This window comes from Poecilia reticulata, chromosome 5 (assembly GCF_904066995.2).
Source record: "Poecilia reticulata chromosome 5, P_reticulata-male-v2, whole genome shotgun sequence".
NCBI classification, from domain to species: Eukaryota; Metazoa; Chordata; class Actinopteri; order Cyprinodontiformes; family Poeciliidae; genus Poecilia; species Poecilia reticulata.
Window position 1 is genome coordinate 15660709 of NC_088834.1, and position 18223 is coordinate 15678931.

An 18223-nucleotide genomic window follows, 5' to 3' on the forward strand; every position below is an offset into this window, starting at 1 on the left:
GGCAAAGAGCTCTTCTTATCTTTTAGGGAGAGCAATATCAGCTGCAGCTTTGTAGAAGTCTCTTTCCCACACCGAGCACAGGAGGCCCGAAGTTCCCTCTTAAATTCATCCAGACCTTGTTAGCAGAAGCTTATGCACACAGTGGTTTACCTCAGTAATTTCCCCCTTCAGCTGGAGGTCAAAAGTGTTGTTTTCACTGCAGGTCCAGCTTGTTGACTGTTTTAAACCCATTTCCAAAAATGCTGAGTTCTGTTGTTATAAATCATTGACAACAACTTCTGAAAAGTTAGCCAGATTTACTACTGGGCCAAAGAAAAACTGACCACATGGATTATACTACGCATAATGATGTTTATTTGAACTTTTGTGAAAAAGTGCATTAAAGGTTTTCAGTGCAAAAAGATATTTGTCTGCTCCCAGTGGAAATGACTGTTAAGTAAATATGTTGTAATGTTTAACCCTTTGAACATGAGTATAGATGTGCATCTCAAAAAATTAGAACATCATTGGGAAGCTTATTTCAGTAATTAAATTCAGAAATGATCTCTTTATCTAGATATACATATATGACAGCCACAACATTGACAATAATGACTTATAATTTATGAAAATCAAAAATTCAGTTTCTCTGAAAATCAAAGAAGGGCCGGATCAAAGAAATCATTTTGAAATATAAATATATCATTGACCCCACAACCTTTAGGAAACATCTCTTACGACATTTTCAGAGAGGGTGAGTCACAAAAACAAAATTCCTTAGTAAGCTGTCTGGCTGTCGACAGAGTGCTGCAGCATATTCACGGAAAGCTGAGTGGAAGGAAAACATGTAGGAAAAGCACACAAAAATACTTGTTAACCAGAGATTTTTACGTGGACCAAAGAGGAAAAAGGACTGGACTTCTGCTCAGAGATTCAATGTCCTATTTTCAAATTTAAAGTCAATTTTGCATTTTAATAGGAAAGTAAGACCCCAGTCTGGACAAAACATGGAAAGCTGTTTGAGTTCCAGCGTTAAGTTTCTAGAGTCAGGGATGATTTAGGGAGTACCGTCATCTCCTGGAGTTGACCCACTGAGTTTCATTACATCCAAAGTCAGAGTAGACACCAACCAGTGAGATTCAGAGCGCCTCATGCTTCTCTCTCTTGACAGCCATTATGAAGGTGCTGATTTCATCTTCCAGCAGAAGTTGGGACCCACTCACACTGCCATAAGTACCAATATTTGTTTTAATGACCCTGGTATTAATGTTCAGGGTGGGTCAGCAAACTTCCCTGACCAGAACCCCGTGGAGAATCTATGGTGCGTTGTCAAGAGGAGCCACAAAAAAACACCAAACCCAACAATGCTACTATTCAAGAAACCCGATCATCTCCATGTCACTCTGCATTGATGCAGTAGTTCATGGGAAAAACAGACAAAAACAAAACAAAAACTGTAAATACTGTAATATATAGACAGTATTGCAGTATTTGTGTAATGCTCTTATTTCAGAAATGCTGAAAAATAAGTGTTCATGAACTGAAAGTCATAATCATCAGAAATAGTGGAGAAATAAATGCTTGGGCTACATGGCTGTGTAATAAATCACACAGGATTGTCTTGATTAAATGAACAAATTACATAAAAACTTTTCTCAATATTATTCTAACCTTTTGAGATTCAGTCGTTTAAAAACAGAAACATGACAGAGCAACATCTGATTTTGTAATTTAAAAAATTGTTTTAATAAATTAAATGTGAAATACATCCTGCCAAACCAGCAAAGAAAAAAAAAGTCCTATTTGACTCAATGCTGTTGTGTACATGTGTGGCATGAAGTCACTGAAACAAGTTCTTCAAATGTTACCACATGATATTAATCCTTCCTTAGATTAGTTTGGGTGGCTACTGATTGCCAACTCACAAAGGCTGCAGCCCAAACCTCCTGCTCCATGCAAAACAAAGCAAGACAAAATAGAGTGTCACAAAAAAAACATAAAAAAAACAACTAAAATGTGCACAGACAGGTTTCCCCACTTCAGATAAGACCATAACAAGTACTGCTTTTATTCTAAACTCATTGAGTTCAATGAATCATACAAGAAAACAACTTTCAGCAAAAAAAAAAAAAAAATATTTAGAACTCTTAAAAGGTTTCATCCTTTGTCTGCACGCATTCACACTGACATGCACACAAGCCAAGAACTCCATGAAATGAGAGGATTCGGCTTTTCCTCTCCATCCCAACTGGCGGTCCATCCCGCGTCTCACTGCACACAAGCCACAAACTGGTCACATGCAGAGGCTCGGCACACGATGCATCAGTCGCTCCGCGCAGGGGCTTCAGATAATTTGGGAGATCACGTTAATGGGAGATGTTTCCGGCTTCCATCTGCAGGGGGAAAGAAAGAGAAGAAAACCGGGACGGAGCTGACTCAGTGGTTCATTCGAGTCCCTCGAGGACCGTCAGGCTTCACAGAGGATAACGGGGAAATCTACATGGATGCACGGGAAGTCCAGCTTTACAATTCCCTGAAAGGACACAGAGGGAATTTAAATGACTTGCAGCAACAACTGAACTGGTGTCTGCTAAATATGCACAAATCAATCGGATAATTTTCTCTTGATAAGCTCTGATCAAAGGTCAGCAAAGCAAAAATAAAAATATTTTCCTCCCTCAGCTATTCACTACATTTACAGTCCCTAGAATTAAAAATAAGAGTCAAATTAGGCAAGTCGGACTACAAAGAAAAGTCAGGGAAACTCTGCCTGGTGCATTTAAAGTGCATACAGGTGAATTCTCACTTGATTATAATACATTCTCCCACCTGAGGCGTTAAGTTTTTCTGAACCCTTTTCAGTTTGGCTCTTTTACGTCCATTTTTTGTCACAATTGTCTCCTCGTAGAACTCATGGGCCAAGTCACCGTCCTCATCGAAGTACATAGAGCTGCAGCAAAAAAACAAAACAAAAAAAAGAAACATGGTAATATTTACACATACATACATTGGCCTTGTAGTCGATCTCTTGAGATCAACATAGTTTTTTCTTCGTCTCAAACCCGTGACTGCAATGAAAACATAATCAGTTTTTCTCAGAGCAAAAAAAAGAAATATTAGCTTTACTTATTTATACCAGGTCATAAGAAAAAAAAAAATCAGCTTATTGTACTTTTTAATAGAGGAATATCGACTCTCAATATTTGCACTCACTTTAATTTGGCTATAAAATCCAACTCAGTTTATGACTCCATTATGATTCCTCACATTTATGGACACCAAGCACATATTTACCTTCGTCTGGTAAACACGAAGGGAGTCGCGCCAGGGAAACTTCGTACTCTTGCCAGTGACTGCTCGTTTCCATCTTTGGCTGCTTCATCCCCGCTGCCTGAGCCAGAGAAAGGCCAAAATCCTTTGGATTTGGAGCCACTACCCCCCATCTTCAGCTGCAGCACATTATTTTCCCTGAGTCACAGGGCAACCAGTGGTGATTCACTGTTCTTGTACTGGAGTAAATTAGGTCTTCAGAGTGGAATAGCTAAAGGAAAAAAAAAAGGGATTGAAATGCTTCATTTGAAGCAGAAAGCACACCGAGGACAAAATTATTCTGTAAAAACAGAACCATTAAAGACTAAAGGATTAGATAAAGATCAGTGAAAGTGAGTGGTTTGGTCATAAAAACACAATAAGGCCGGGTGTGCTGTGGTGGCGCAGGGGTTAAGCATGGAGGCCTTAGTCCTCAATGCAGCTGTCGCAGGTTCGATTCCCGGCCTTGGTGACCTTTGCTGCATGTCTTCCCCTTCTCTCGTTACCCACTTTCCTGTCAATTATCTATCGAATAAAGGCCACTAGAGCCAAATAAATCTTTAAAAAAAAAAAAGTTCATCCTAAACAATATGGCCACCAAGTCAAGTTACAGAAGCAAAACAGATGCTGCTTCCATCAAGAGTTCAAATGCAGCAAATCTCAAAAGTCCACACAGATGCAGCACTGTCAATATTTAGCTGGAAATTAAGAAAAAGAAAAGAATATTAAAATTGTGTATTTTGGGGAGCTTGCCTAAAAACACAAACACTGCTCACACCCAAATTTCCAACACAAAATAACTGCATTCAGTTATGTGTTAATATTTACTACATTTAGGGTCTGTAAACAGAATATTTAGGATATTCCTGTCTCTGATAATGATAAAAAGGAAAATTGCCTGTCCTCTAATATTTTAGTTTCTGCTACTCCTTTTCTTTCCCAAAAAGCATTTTTTTGATTTTCTATTTTACACACTACCTGGTAAGACATTCGTACCAATTTATTGCTTTTTGCACTGATTTTAAAATTTGGAAGCAAACATACGCTGGCAGATTATCTCACTTATTGTATTTCCACAGTTTTTTTTCCTCCCGGTAGGTTGCCTCTTCTTTCTTTCTGGTATTTTTTGTATGCAACTGTTAACAAGTTCACAAATAATAATAAAAAAATACTCTTTATTTTTTTAAAGGCATTCTAGAAAAGCTAACATTAGTTCTTGTAATGACAATAATGATAAATATTGTGGTTAATATTCAGTGTGACATTTGGCCATTTTCTTTCCTCTCTTTTTCATCTCAGATGTCAATTCTTAGGCATCACACTTCAAATTTCCACCTTTGACTGATTAAAATAAAACATAAAAGGAAAGAAAAAAAAGATGTTGGGCATATATTTTTTATACTTTTCTCTTAGCAACCATTCAATACATCATAATATATAGCAAGTAAAAGCAATATACAATATATAGAGCACATATTAATAAAACTCCAATCGCCTAGCACTGCCTCCAATTTATTTTCCTCATAGATAAGACAAAAGATACCAGAGGAAGTCATTAGGGTTGCTGTAAATATGCCAAGAAATCACACACGGCCCAAGAAGCGTGACAATGCAACCTATTAAAGCCACATTTTGTTGAGAGAGCAAAGCACTGACAACCGTCTGTGTAATGTCACGCAACGTGGCAAAGATATGGTTATAAAATACAAGTTACGCGCTTCGAAGAAGGATGAACATAAATAAACGTCTTTAGCATTGGCAAAGAAGTAGCTAACTTATTTAGCTGCTTTATGAAAACAGTTAGAGGCTGACCCTGTACTATAAACTTAAAGTAAACCAGCTTTAATGTCTCAAGAGCTCCCATCGCTGTTATCTAAAGACAACCAGCGCTCTCTTTCTAGCACTTACTAGGTCAACACGCTTCTAAACAACATAACGTTCACCCACGTTGACGAAAGCTAACATTAGCTTATTTTCTCAGCTATTGCTGGTAGTTTCAGGCTAGTTGTAACCCTACCTAAACCGAAGAGTGTTGTTTTCACAGAGAGTCTCTGATGAATTTGTCCGGATGAGTTGTCAATATCACCAACGACCAAAGAGCTCGTAACATCAACAGCTATTACATTAGCTGTTTGTGCTAACGGTACTGCTTCTTCAGCTGCCCTTTCCCGTATTGTTCTGTGAGTTACCGCCACCACGTGGACGGGAGGGGTAAACGGAGGTCGTCACACAAACAACATTGACATCTGAGATTAGAAAGAGAGGAAAAGAAAATAGCCAAATATCACACTGCTCCATCCAGATGTCCTCTTCTTATCACAAAGACAGATGTCTTGGTGTGGAAAGAGGTCACACAGATAATTGTCTCATGAAATTATGGGTTCTATTCTATATTGGTCATATCCTCTACCCGAATGTTTGGAACAATAAATTAAGAGAAAAAATCAAACGAGTTATTAATTATGAAAACTTTTATGAATGTTTTTTTTAGATGTGGAACAATTTGTTGGCAATTCCTGTGTTAATAAAAGCAGGACAATAAGTTCCTCTTTTAATTCAGTACCACAATCACCTTGTTTTGCTTTGTGGGGAAGATGGTCCCAAGTTATTTCTTCTAGGCTTCTGGGCATATTTATTTTATTTCCATGTAACTTTGACTCTATTGATGCAAATTGTGAATACTTTTTCAATTTAAAAAAAAAACTTAAAATCAAAATGTAATGTAGAGCAATCAGTGCCTACATTATATTTAAATTGTATTTTTTTTAACATACTATTATTGCAATTAGTTTTAATTCCAGATTTTTGTATTAATTCCTTGGTGTCACAAAAGTCTCAAAACATCATGTTTTATTTATTTTCTACTATATGTAAGCATAGATATTAAGACTCCAACCAGCCTGAATAAGAGTCACTATCCACAAATGGAGAAAACATGGTGGGGAACCTTCCCAGAAGTGACCGGCCTGCTAGCATTGCTCCAAGAAAGCAATGGTTCATCCAAGAGGTCTCAGAGAGTCCAAAGGACCACAGAACTCAACTGGACCAGCTAATGTCAGAGTTCCTGATTCACCAATAAGGAAGAAACTGGGCAAAAATTGGCATCCATGAGAAAAATTCAAGGGTCAAAACCGCTGCTGACCGAAAAGAACACAAAGACTCACATTGGTGAAAAAAACCAGCGCGACATTACTTGGGAAATATTTCTGTAGACTGACGAAACACAGGAGGAGCTTTTTGGAGTGTGCGATTCCCGATACATCAGACGCTGGCAGCTGTCGTGGCACATCCAGTTTTTAGGTTTACAGGTGAAAAACTCTTCCTCGTAAGGTCAGGATGATTTGGATAGATTTTCACCTAATTACAGTACATGAACTCAATTACAATCTGTATTTATTTACTCAAGTTCTGTTTACTAAAGTTTCATTAATGATGTAAAACACTGTTGTAATAATAAAAAAAAGCCAGAAGAAATGTCCGAGTGGGAAAACTTTGCAGCAACGCAGACACTTTGAAAGGATCATACGCTTAACATCACATGACCGGTAATTTATTGCGATCAGTTTATTAGATCATTTGCTTTAAATACACGAACCCAACTCCAAATCACAGCTTTATTAAAGTGCCAGTATGTGATAAAAGACAGCATGGTCGGGTGCTTTCAGTAGCTCACATTAAATGTAAACACATGTAGTCCTGCTTCATTAACAAACTATAATCTGAAACATTGTCAGTGCCTGAGCTCTCTCCTTCCCTTTTGCGTCACCCGTAAAGGTTCCCATTTCCGTGGCACGAAAAGGTTATTCCTAATGTTGACCTCCAAGGTTGACTCTCTGTCAACCAGGGGTGGTTACGCGGGCCATTGCGTGCCTTATCATGTCTCTAGCGTGAGCGTAGCGCTTCACAATCTGCCGCACGTGCTCTTCTTCCTCGCGCTGTAAGATTCGCAGAAAGTTGTTCAGCTCTGGGAAGCTGAAGGCATCCCACTGCAAAGGAAAGACATTTTGTTTGAAGATCACACAAACCAACCGTAAAATAAAGAGTCTATTCATCCTCACATCTGATCAGAAAACTCACATTTACATCCCCTGTTTCATTCTCCTTCAGAACCAGACTCAAGACTGACTCACTGGGGCCAGCACACAAGCGCAAATACAGCGGGCGCTCGTCGTCAGACAGCTTGCGCATGAACACTACAAGAAAGCACAAAAAAATATAATCAATGGGTTTCTTCTCTGTTCCAATAAAATCCTGATGTGAGGAATCCAACCTTGACTTTGCTTCTCAGCACGTTCAAACAGGGCAAACTTCGCCGGATTGTCGACCACAGTGAACTTGTTAAGCAACGCCTCGATGACTTCTCGCACTCGGGTTTCCGAGCTCACGTGAAGGTGCTTTGCTGCGTCTTTGGGGAGGTAGAAAGACGTCCGCCGCCTTGTCAGCCTTTCCTGCTGATCGTCCTCCTCTGTCCAGCTCTGGTTCCGAGAAGGTGGGAGGGAGATGGGCCGAAGCAACTGAAAGTGGACCTTTATGAAACCAGTGTACGTCCCATCTTTATTCTGTTGGACACACAGATTCACTAGAGTTAGAGGGTGTCATTTCTGGAGACGAATCTGCAAATTATATGATGTAAAAACTGTCCAGAAGTTCACATAACCCACATCCTCCGCTTAACATAACTATACATAAATATAGCTGAGCTAAAGAACTTTACCAACTTTGTAAAAGGAAATGTAGTCAAAATCCAGCCACAATTATTCCAGAAGCTTGTTCTGGCATCAAAAACATTCACTCACATCCACCATGTAGAGATTGTTGTTGATCTGAGCGTTGTACTCCTTCACCTTCTGCTGAATCTTACCGACACTCAACTCTTGTTTACCCGGTTCAGTCTGGTCATCCTGAAACGGGAAAAAATGTTGGAGCCAGTCACGCCAAAGGAAATCGGTTGGGAAGAATCAAGGACGGAGGGATGCAACAGAGAAGAACGTAAAATGAGAAAGACAGATAACTATGCCGAAAGCTCATGGTTGCACATCTGTGAAAGAAAGATGTAAGCCTATAAATAATAGTTTGGTCCCTGAAATTAAAATGAAGTGCTTGGTTAACTTCTTCCAGTGAGATTTTTGGACAAGTATGTTTTTTTTATTATTGTCACCACTATTTTGCAAGGATTTTCTCTAGACGCTCACTAATCTGTCTTCTCTTTGCTCTGTTCCTGTTCAGTGTCTCCTTCACTGGTCAATCGACCAGTGAGCAAAAGTTTCACCTGAGGTTATTTTTTAACCTGCACAGAAAACTTAGAAGATTCTTTTTTTTATTATTATTCATTGCCTTTTTGATGAAGCGTTAATCAAGAATTAAATAGAATAAATCTAAAACCTCAAGACATCAAAATTTAATCCTAAATGTGTTTTTAAGTTCAGATGCATACCTAATTCACCCTAGAAGTAATGCATTTATTAACTGTGACATCAAATCTAAAGATTAGATTTCTTTTAAGACGTGGCTTCAGTGGCGTTCACTGACAGTAATCGCACAGGAGAGTAAAGGGAGAAAGAAATTAATCAAAGGGACGTCTGCTCTACAACCAAAAAACATTCATTAAAACGCTCAAATATCATTTATAGTTTATTAAATTAGGATGTTATTTTCTCAGAATTTTGTATTTTTATGATGCATCATAGAGTTTCCTTACACTGTCCAATAAAAGAGAAAAAACAGCAACAATAAAGACTTTTCTTTCATGTGGAAGTGTATCTTTCTAGTTTCTTTGTTAGCTTTAAACGGTTTTTCTTGTTCCAGAATATCCTCAGCTTCTCAAAAACTCCCTGTTCTAATCCCAGCAGGGGAATGAAAGGCTAATCGCAACCGCAGAAAGTGACCTAATTTGTTTAAAATACACGTCTTAAGTATCTGGATGGATTTCAACAAACCAAATGATGGGTTTGTTTCTCAAAACTAAAGAGCCGAAGTTAAGCTTGTATACATAGTCACAGAGGACACTAAAGGCAGATTTTACAAAGTAAGAATATATATTTAAAAATATAACACCACTTTACGACAATACATCTTTTTTTATTAATGACAAATAAACAGTAAATAAACTGGTCAATTATTATCATCACACATGGTCATTTAAGCATGATCATTTTTTTTTGTTTTTCTCAGTTACATTCCTCAAAAGTAAATGAAAAATCCAACTCGTTAAGGAATTTAAATAATAATAATAATAATACTAGCACCGTGAGAGCAGTAAAAGGTGATTAGATTAGATTGAAGAGAAACTAAACATTTAGAAATTAAACATTTCAAATTTACATTACAAAGAAAAAAGAGAAAACTATGTTAAAGGTTCTGTCCACTTCACCATGATGCACTACCGTTTGTTAATCTAACATCAAAATGAAACACATAAAAAAGTTTTTAGCTGGCAAAACGTAGACATTTAATGGGTGAATGTTATTTTGCAAGGTGCATTACTATGTTCTTTTTTGACGAGCTGTGTCGCTTTTTACCACGTTTGTGTCCGTCTCGATGGAGTCCTCGCTGTAGTCTGCGTTCTCCGTTAACGCACTCCCCTGTGTGCTGCAGTCCAGCTGGATAAACGGTCGGCAGCGGTGGTGACAAGTGTAGCTGCAGTCTGAAGGAGAGACACAGATATCAAAAGAAGGTGTGGTTTTGGTTCCTCTGTTTTGCTCCATCTGTGCCAATCTGCGTGTCGTACTATCTGTTCCTGTACTGTCCCACTAAGCCGCCACCTCTGTGAGTGAGACCGAATGTGACTGACAGTACAACAGAAACGCCAGAAGTAAAAGAAAACAGAGAAGCAAAGACAATCCCTAGGCCCTAAATGTAAAAAAAAAAAACACTGAGCTGAAAGGTGAAACAGCCCAGAACTTCCAACTGATTAGGCTAAACGGCGTGGAGAGGAAATATAACATCCTGTTGCACTAATAAAACAGAAACAGCCTAAAATGACAATACAATAAACATCCATTTCCTATGAGACTTTGGCAGTAATTCTTCTTCAAAACTGTTTAAAATAGAACAGAACCAGCAAAAAAAAGCCAAGTTTCGTCTAGATAAACAGACAGACACTGCAGTATCCAGCAACCGTTACTTGCAGACATCAATCATACGTTTGTTTGAATCTGGTCCAGCAGAATAACTCAAAAGCTTCGAAACAACATGGAAACAAGATGTAAAGCGTCAGGCTTTCAATTCGCTTGAAGCCTGAAAATGTGACACTTTTGCCGGTCAGATTAAAATAGACTCAGGCTTAAAATAGATCAGAATTAGAAGAAGTACTCACTGGCACAGCGTAAGCTCTGCTTATAGAGACCCCAGATGAATTCTCCACACAGGTCACACCAGCTGAGGTGCGTGTAGCTAAAGGGCTGGAAGTCATGGCCCATCGCCCCCTCTCCCAGGTGACGGACCGGTCCCTCGATGCTGACGCTATCTCCAACCAGACGGACGACGCGGCCAGCGCCGGGCTGGCCCGGATGGACAGGGGCTGAGGCGACGTGTGCGGGTGGGGCGGCTAGCTCGATGGAATCGTTCACACTGAGGTCCTTCAGCTCGATCAGCTCACAGTTAGTCATCCTGTCCTCGACGCAGAAACTGAAATATCATGCAAACACTGGGTGTCCATGAGGGCGTGCAGGTGTGTGTGGAGCCATGTGAGGAGGCAGCAGAGTTGGATTTACACCTTTCCATCACACTGAAGCGTCATTTTGGATTCAGTCCCCTTCCAGAGTCAGGTAGCATCACAGCTTGAAGCTACAGTTTGAAGACATTAAATAACAAAAAAAGAAAAAAACTTTAATGGATTTTGATAAAGCAACTTTTCTCTAATATACAGTGTGAAAATTGTACATACAGCATCACTTATTTGTCAATCTGTCACAAATATTCGGTGAAATGTAACTCGTTAGGCTGTATCGCAATCACAACTTTTGCAACTATGAAGCTTTGGATGGTCTGAAGTCAAATTCTATATCTGTTATAAACTGTCTTTGTGTCTTTATTTGATTTAAAAGTTCAAAATAATTGACATTAAAGATTAAAAGGACTGTCTCTGCACCTACAGTTAACATAGAGAACAAACGTAAATCTGTTTCTGACTCTGCCTTTAAAAACAGAAAAACAAAGGATTAACATTTGTCATCTGATGCCAGGAATCACACGGTTACATAAATTGTGGGACCAGATGATGGGCATAATCCAGATCTATCCCCTCAGACAGTACTTACACTGTTATTTACAAAATGTAGCAAACAGGAGCGACGACATCAACCGAGTCACTCCAACTCGGGCAGAAAACTGGACAGTTGATGGTAATGTATTGTGAAACCCAGAGTCCAGCCCTGGAAACCTGGGGAAGACTTGAGAATGTTGTGGAAGTTCAGCCTCCAGAAGGATATCCACAACATACGGCAATAAAATGCTTTAGATGAAACATAATGATGTATTGAAGCAGCCGGCAATAAACTGATGTGTATTTGAAAGTTTTTACTCACACATGTCGCAAAGCCAGTTTGGTTGAGTTTGAGCTATTTTGCAGAAAGGAATGAGCAAAATTTTAATCTCTGAACTTGTCAAGCAGAGGCACACCCCAAAAGAACGTAAGGACCTTTAGATTTTTACTTAAAAACACATTTTTAAGTTCAGGAATTATTTTCCTTCTGCTTAACAATGACTATATGTTTGTCTATTAAATAAATACCCAATAAAATGCAATAAACCATGACGTTACAAAAAGTAAAAAAAGTTTTCGTGCTGACTTTATCATTTATGAGACAGCACAGAATTTAAGTCATAACAATATAAATGACAAAAAAAAAAAAATGACAAAGCAAATTCAGAAGGTTTTGAAAACCTGATTTTTTTTTCTATCTGCAGCAGGTGCAGGGAGGATTTAAGAGTCTGTCTGAGGAGGGATGTGGTTTCCCCAAGAAAATGAGTAAAAAAAAAAAAAAGAAGCACAAAACATTTCACAATTAAGGCAGAAAATTCAACTCTGTCTCTCAAGGAAGCATAAATTCATTATTTCTCCGCTGCCACAGCATTCTGTTATTAAGATGGAGAATAACAGCAGCATCTAAAACTGGAGTGAACGTATTTTCTCTTTGGAGCAAACTTATTGTGACTAGAATAAGAACAACCCGGGGCTGTGTTTGCCAACTGGGTCACCACACGGTGCAATTATCCACGCAGGGCAACAACAACTCATTGTAAGCGACATCATTTAAGCCCAACATGGTGTCATAACTTGTTTATTACCGTCTCAGCTCAGACTTGTGCCTGCAATATTTCTCTCGCGATAAATTATTCACTGACTGAACATTTAATCGTTAAAAGCAGACCGGGACGACGCGGTCTAATCCCGCAGCTCAGAGTCTGGGAACCGGACAGGGGGGGGGGGACAAAAAAAAACAAAAAAACACGGTCAGACAAACTGATTAACTGTCCACAGAAACCCTCCTTACCTCGATCACTCCATCCACGCAGCTGTTCGATGGCGATATCTGCATAATAGACGCACTTTTTTTTGTCCTGGAGTTATCAGCGAAGCGTCCCCCACCTCATCTCCCTGCGCGCACTTTGGGTTTGCGCATGCACATTGGGAGACTGGGATTATGCCTTAAGCCAAAATGTGGCACTGAAGTGGACGGAGAAGAAGAGAAGAGAAGAGAAGAGAAGAGAAGAGAAGAGAAGAGAAGAGAAGAGAAGAGAAGAGAAGAGAAGAGAAGAGAAGAGAAGAGAAGAGAAGAGAAGAGAAGGCGCTGCTGAAGGAATCCTCTCTGCTGCACGCATCTCATCGATCCACACACAGAGACATGATGGGGCTGAGGAGACAAGCACGATGTTAAGCTTCTGATGTTTTATACCACTTTATATATATATATATATATATATATATATATATATATATATATATATATATATATATATATATATATTTTTTAAATGAAATTAAATGAAAGCCATTCACTGTGGCTATAGGTAATTCGGGACTTCGATGTCTGTGAATAAATAAATTTGATTAATTGTAGATTATGTTTTGTTTCATGGTTACACTTGTGAGTAGGCTAAACAACGCTTCTTTAAAATTGATTTGATGAATTAATTATTCATTTATTTATTCTGCCTTTTGAGATCTATAGTTATAAAGGGCATTATAAATAAAGTCTAATTATTGTTATTATTAATTTAGGGTTCATGTCATTTATTTTAAAAAGATGAAAAAAATACATAAATGCAATATTTACGAATTAAATGCAACGTAATTACAGAACATACACAGGAGGAGACATTTTTGTTTCCAAATCGCCTACTTTCATGCGAGCAGACTGCTAAATCTTTGATTATGGATATGTGGAAACCATTCAATGAGGAAAAGGCCCTCAAGCTAAAATATGGCCACTGAAAAATAAAACGTGGTCCTCCTATTTTCTACATTCAAATCAGACTTTCATCAGCGTCTATATTTATTTGCACCTCCAACACTTAAACCAAATACATTTTTTTAAAAGCAGCAGCAGTAGAAGAAAGTATTTATTGTGTGGGATTGAACTTTTCTAAGCCCAACAAGATCACCTGTCACTTATATGTTTTTATTCATTTATATTTGTTTGCTTTGGCTGTGACAGAATTTTGATTCAGAATTGAACTCCTGCTTCAGAGAAGACTGCAAGACAAAAGGATATACTGTATTTTCTTAGATCAGTTGTAAAAAAAAATATTATTTTTCATCAATTCGAGTTGTTTTGGAATATGGAAAACTAACAAAACTCTCTTCCAAGCATTATAGACAAACTACCTGATCCATGTGGTTATTGATTCCCAGAAAGTCCGTTGGAAGGTTTGGGAACCCTTTATTTAGTTTTCTTTAACGCTGCAGAAAATGGTTGTGTTCATTCAGCAGGTGTTATTACAGAGTTTGTCCTCTAGAGGTCAGTGTACAATGTGTCCACGTGACTTCAGCTCATGTTAATCAGAAAAACACAGAAATCCTACACATAGTTTCAAATGATTAAATAAGACCATTTATTTATTAATAAAATGCAAAATTCCAAACACAATAAATTACTTCTGAAATGTGACAGAAGAGTATTTGTAAAAAAAAAAAAAAAAAACACATAAAAAAAATGAAATAAAATACATTAACAGAAAGGAGAAGAAACTCCTGAATGAATGAGCATGTTGGTGTCTGCAGAGCCTCAGTGTGTGTGTGTGTGTGTGTGTGTGTGTGTGTGTGTGTGTGTGTGTGTGTGTGCGTGTGTGTGTGGAGGCCCTGCTGAGTCACAAGCTTATTAGAGAGTAACTGGAGCACAATAACCAGTGCGCAGCTGAACTCTGTGTCTGGTGGATTTGGTGGTCCAAATATGAGAATTTCAAACTGTTTCACGAAGGTATTCTTCATTTAACACTTCAGTTAAATGAGTGTAAGTGAATCTAAAACCACTAGGCAGAAAGATCCCAAGCTTGCTTTCAATGTGGATCATTTTATTTATAGGATCACAAACTTGTCTTCAAAGGCACCATGTTGATCGTGGACACCATGATCTAGACCAGGAGTGTCCAAAGTCGGTCCCCGAGTGATGAGGAGGTTGTTACTACCAGTAGAGAGGGAACTAAAACATGCAGGATGCCGGCCCTCAAGGACCGACTTTGGACACCCCTGATCTAGAATATAATCCAGATTACGGAAGGATCCTCAAATCAAAGGCCTCGAGGGCCGATGTCCAGCAACTTCTGGATGTGTACGTGATTCAACACACCTTAATCATATATCTAAATTGCCTCCTCAGTGCAGTCAGGTTCTCCACAGTGCTGCTAACCATAGATGTGATTATTTGACTCAGGTGTGGCAGAGCCACATCTAAAACCTGGATTGCTCTAGGACAGTGGTCCCCAAACTTTTTCCTGTGAGGGCCACATAACTTTTCCCTTCTCTGGTGGGGGGGGCGGAGTCAGTTTGTAACAGAAAAAGTGTTACACGTTTATCACCTGCGCTGCCGGAAATTGTTGACGGTAGGAGGGGGAGGGGGAGGGGGAGGGGGTGCGCGTTTCTCGATTGATGGAAAGTAACTTTAACATATGAATTCCTCATATGTTAACATAAAAGCTCGTTTTGAAGTATAAGTTGCTACTTACAGGTATTGCTTCGAAGAATTCGACCTGGAATACGGCGTTCATAACAAACACGTGTGTTCATCTGCTCTACCGCTAGCAAACAACCGTACCGATTAAATAACATAAAAGTCAAGCAGTTCCCTAAAAGTCCAACAGATGGCAGCAATGCGCCATGCAAAACAAAACACCCACAGTTTACAGGACACATTTCCTGCTAAAGAGCCCCCTGGTGGTTGAAGAAAAATCCACATATAAACCGGAAAATGCAATATATGAAAAAAATCTGAACGCTCTCTGGTATTGTTCGGGGGGCCGGACCAAATGTGGAGGCCGGCCCGCGGGCCGTAGTTTCGGGACCACTGCTCTAGGACATTCAGAGTAACTGTGGACTGTTAATATGAAGGACAGATTTGACTGGAGTAATCAGGAGTACAGTTGCAATTGGATATGAATCCTACTGGTTTCATTAGATTGTTATTTTCTGTGCATCTGTGCGATATAAATGAAATAAACTGGACTCATTTGTGTCTAAATGAGACATTTGTGTCTAAAAGGGGGTTTTATATATATATATATATATATATATATATATATATATATATATATATATATATATATATATATATATATATATATATATATATAAAATAATAAAAATATATAATATATATATAAAATAAAAAACTGTAGGCGAGTAATTCCTTACAGAAATAATTGTAAGGAATAATTGGAAAGGAAGTGCAGAAACAATGGACTTTTATTTTGAAAAACCTAAGCGGAAGCTGCGTTTTCCCATTCCTGCAAATGCACGTCACGGCGACGTGTACCAGACACCGGAGGTTTTGTCAAGTTAAAGTTATATGACTGTGATTTAATAACCATGGTCATCTGATGATCTTAAGCAGAGCTGAGCTGCATTCAGGGTAGGGCTTTTAACCATCGTCACTTCCGCTTTCGTTGAGTTGGATACGATCGGACGTGATAATTTAGAACATGATCCACAACAAGGAGGCTGAATCTGAAACTCGGTTTTACGGTTTTATTAGAGCAGCCTCCGTGGGACTGACTCACATCATCTCCATAGCCTTTCCTGTTTTTATTTCGTTTCTCTCCCTGCCCGGAACAAGTGAGTGTGGTTAATGTTGACGTCTTTTTTTTGTTTTGGTCAGTTTGCGTATAATTTTGTTGACCTTTAACCCCGCACTTTTTCTTTCAGGTGTGTTTTCATGGCATCCTTTCCTGATGACAGTAGCTGTAAGTTCAACCTCATCTATAAACTTTACTTTGTTTATCGGAACATTGCTGGTTGCATGATTGTGAAGCAGAAACATTTTTTTTTTCTTTTTTTAGAAAGTAAACGTTGGAGGGTATTTTTCTACCTGCTTCGCATAATTTAGAAACTGACTCAAAGGAAGCTGACTGCAGTGGATTTTATTTGGGAGCTCTAGAGTAAGGAGGGATCAGTTACTTTTTGATGCGCGTTTATCAAACATTTTGAATGTCATTAATTGTGCACTATTACAAACAAAAACCCAATTGAATACACAAAAGTTGGAGTTCTGACATTATGGTATGTGGAAAGGTCAATGTAAGGCACCAAATAGATCAGAGGTCCACTCAAAGTTTAGCTGCTAACAAATAAAACTCTCCTAAAGCGACAAAATGTGATTTTGCATAAAATGTATCATGATGAAAGCTAGCAAAATTAAGCTAAAATATACTTCTATTTACAGATTTTAGAACAAAATGAAAAAAAATTCTAGAACGAGGCGAGCCTTTTCTATAAATATGAAAAATGAAGACTTGTAGGTATTATCATATTCAGATTTGGCATAGAAACTTACAGAAAAGCCGTGGAAAAACATTTCCTTTTTGGCTTTGTAAGAGCCGCAGTGGAGGACCTCGAGCCACAGGTTGCAGACCCGTGAACTAGATGAATCACTGGACAGTTTCTTTGATTTCTTGGCTAAACTTGCTCTGCACAAACGTTCCAATTTTTTTTTTATTGGTACAGTTATTTAGATTTGAATTGATTTGTATACCACCTTTTTACAGCCAACGAGTTTTCTTCCTTTTCTTTTAGTTTGGCTTCTTTATGACGGAAGCCATCCTGCTCTTTTCTCCCCACGGCTCACTCCTCAAGAGGTTTCCACACAAGACCAAGGGCCGTGTTCACTGGATCCTGCAGAGCCTCTGTGGCTCCTGTGCAGTTCTGGGCCTGGCTGCCATCTACTACAACAAATACCTGAACGGCAAAGCCCACTTCACCTCGTGGCACGGCCTGCTGGGACTCATCACCGTGTGTGTGGTGTGCGTGCAGTCCTTGGCGGCCGTGCCGCTCATCTACCACTCTCTGGCCAAAGGCTGGTCCCTCGCCAAGCTGAAGCGCTACCACGCCGCGTCGGGGCTCGTCACCTTCCTGCTGGGCTGCACCAGCCTGCTGCTCGGGCTCTGCTCCTCCTGGTTCACGGCGTCGGTAGGGGGGCACGCCTGGTACCTGGCAGCGACCTGCCCCGCTCTCAGCGCTCTGATCATAATGAATCAGGTCTCCAGTGCTTACGTTGCTAAAAAGCGGCTGCAGTCCTGAGGGATGAACAGAGCTAAGCTCACTGTGCTCCTTTAAATATTACTTCTCCAGGTCACAAACTTTCCTGCCTTTTCTTTTTTTTTTTTTTATGCAAATTTTTGATGGTGATCTCTCGCATGCCTGAATGAATAAAAAAGTCAAAATATGCAGAAGAGGAACGAGAGTCCTTTTTATACTTGCATAACTGTAAACGCTCTTTTAAAG

General features: G+C 39.1%; 3 protein-coding genes across 3 annotated transcripts; 1 reads left to right on the top strand and 2 right to left on the bottom strand.

Moving 5' to 3' along the window:
* Nucleotides 1-331: 331 nt before the first annotated feature.
* tusc2b (tumor suppressor 2, mitochondrial calcium regulator b) lies at nucleotides 332-5469 on the bottom strand. The gene is made up of 4 exons (XM_008409661.3): nucleotides 5306-5469; nucleotides 3274-3520; nucleotides 2809-2929; nucleotides 332-2512 (listed from the first exon to the last, which is right to left on the bottom strand). Exons 2-4 carry the CDS (start codon nucleotides 3420-3422, stop codon nucleotides 2447-2449), a joined length of 336 nt encoding a protein of 111 aa, XP_008407883.1. The 5' UTR covers nucleotides 3423-3520; nucleotides 5306-5469; the 3' UTR covers nucleotides 332-2446.
* Nucleotides 5470-6829: 1360 nt separating this feature from the next.
* On the bottom strand, nucleotides 6830-13192 carry rassf1 (Ras association domain family member 1). Its single transcript, XM_008409662.3, has 7 exons — nucleotides 12783-13192; nucleotides 10604-11073; nucleotides 9807-9931; nucleotides 8085-8189; nucleotides 7559-7847; nucleotides 7366-7481; nucleotides 6830-7274 (listed from the first exon to the last, which is right to left on the bottom strand). The coding sequence occupies exons 2-7, from the start codon at nucleotides 10893-10895 to the stop codon at nucleotides 7125-7127; spliced, it is 1077 nt and encodes a 358-aa protein (XP_008407884.2). The 5' UTR covers nucleotides 10896-11073; nucleotides 12783-13192; the 3' UTR covers nucleotides 6830-7124.
* A 3024-nt stretch (nucleotides 13193-16216) lies between these two features.
* On the top strand, nucleotides 16217-18177 carry cyb561d2 (cytochrome b561 family, member D2). The gene is made up of 3 exons (XM_008409663.3): nucleotides 16217-16558; nucleotides 16649-16686; nucleotides 17516-18177. The coding sequence occupies exons 1-3, from the start codon at nucleotides 16426-16428 to the stop codon at nucleotides 18017-18019; spliced, it is 675 nt and encodes a 224-aa protein (XP_008407885.2). The 5' UTR covers nucleotides 16217-16425; the 3' UTR covers nucleotides 18020-18177.
* Nucleotides 18178-18223: the final 46 nt, after the last annotated feature.

Coding starts and splice junctions, on each gene's coding strand:
- tusc2b (XM_008409661.3), bottom strand. CDS start 3,422: ATGGGGGGTAGTGGCTCCAAATCCAAAGGATTTTGGCCTTTCTCTGGC. Junction 2,930..3,273: donor TTCGTGTTTACCAGACGAAG/GTAAATATGTGC, acceptor TTTTTGCTGCAG/CTCTATGTACTTCGATGAGG. Junction 2,513..2,808: donor AGAAAAACTTAACGCCTCAG/GTGGGAGAATGT, acceptor GTGTCCTTTCAG/GGAATTGTAAAGCTGGACTT.
- rassf1 (XM_008409662.3), bottom strand. CDS start 10,895: ATGACTAACTGTGAGCTGATCGAGCTGAAGGACCTCAGTGTGAACGAT. Junction 8,190..9,806: donor TCGAGACGGACACAAACGTG/GTAAAAAGCGAC, acceptor TTCCCGTTTCAG/GATGACCAGACTGAACCGGG. Junction 7,848..8,084: donor ACAATCTCTACATGGTGGAT/GTGAGTGAATGT, acceptor TGTGTCCAACAG/AATAAAGATGGGACGTACAC.
- cyb561d2 (XM_008409663.3), top strand. CDS start 16,426: ATGATCCACAACAAGGAGGCTGAATCTGAAACTCGGTTTTACGGTTTT. Junction 16,559..16,648: donor TCTCTCCCTGCCCGGAACAA/GTGAGTGTGGTT, acceptor TTTTTCTTTCAG/GTGTGTTTTCATGGCATCCT. Junction 16,687..17,515: donor CTTTCCTGATGACAGTAGCT/GTAAGTTCAACC, acceptor CTTTTCTTTTAG/TTTGGCTTCTTTATGACGGA.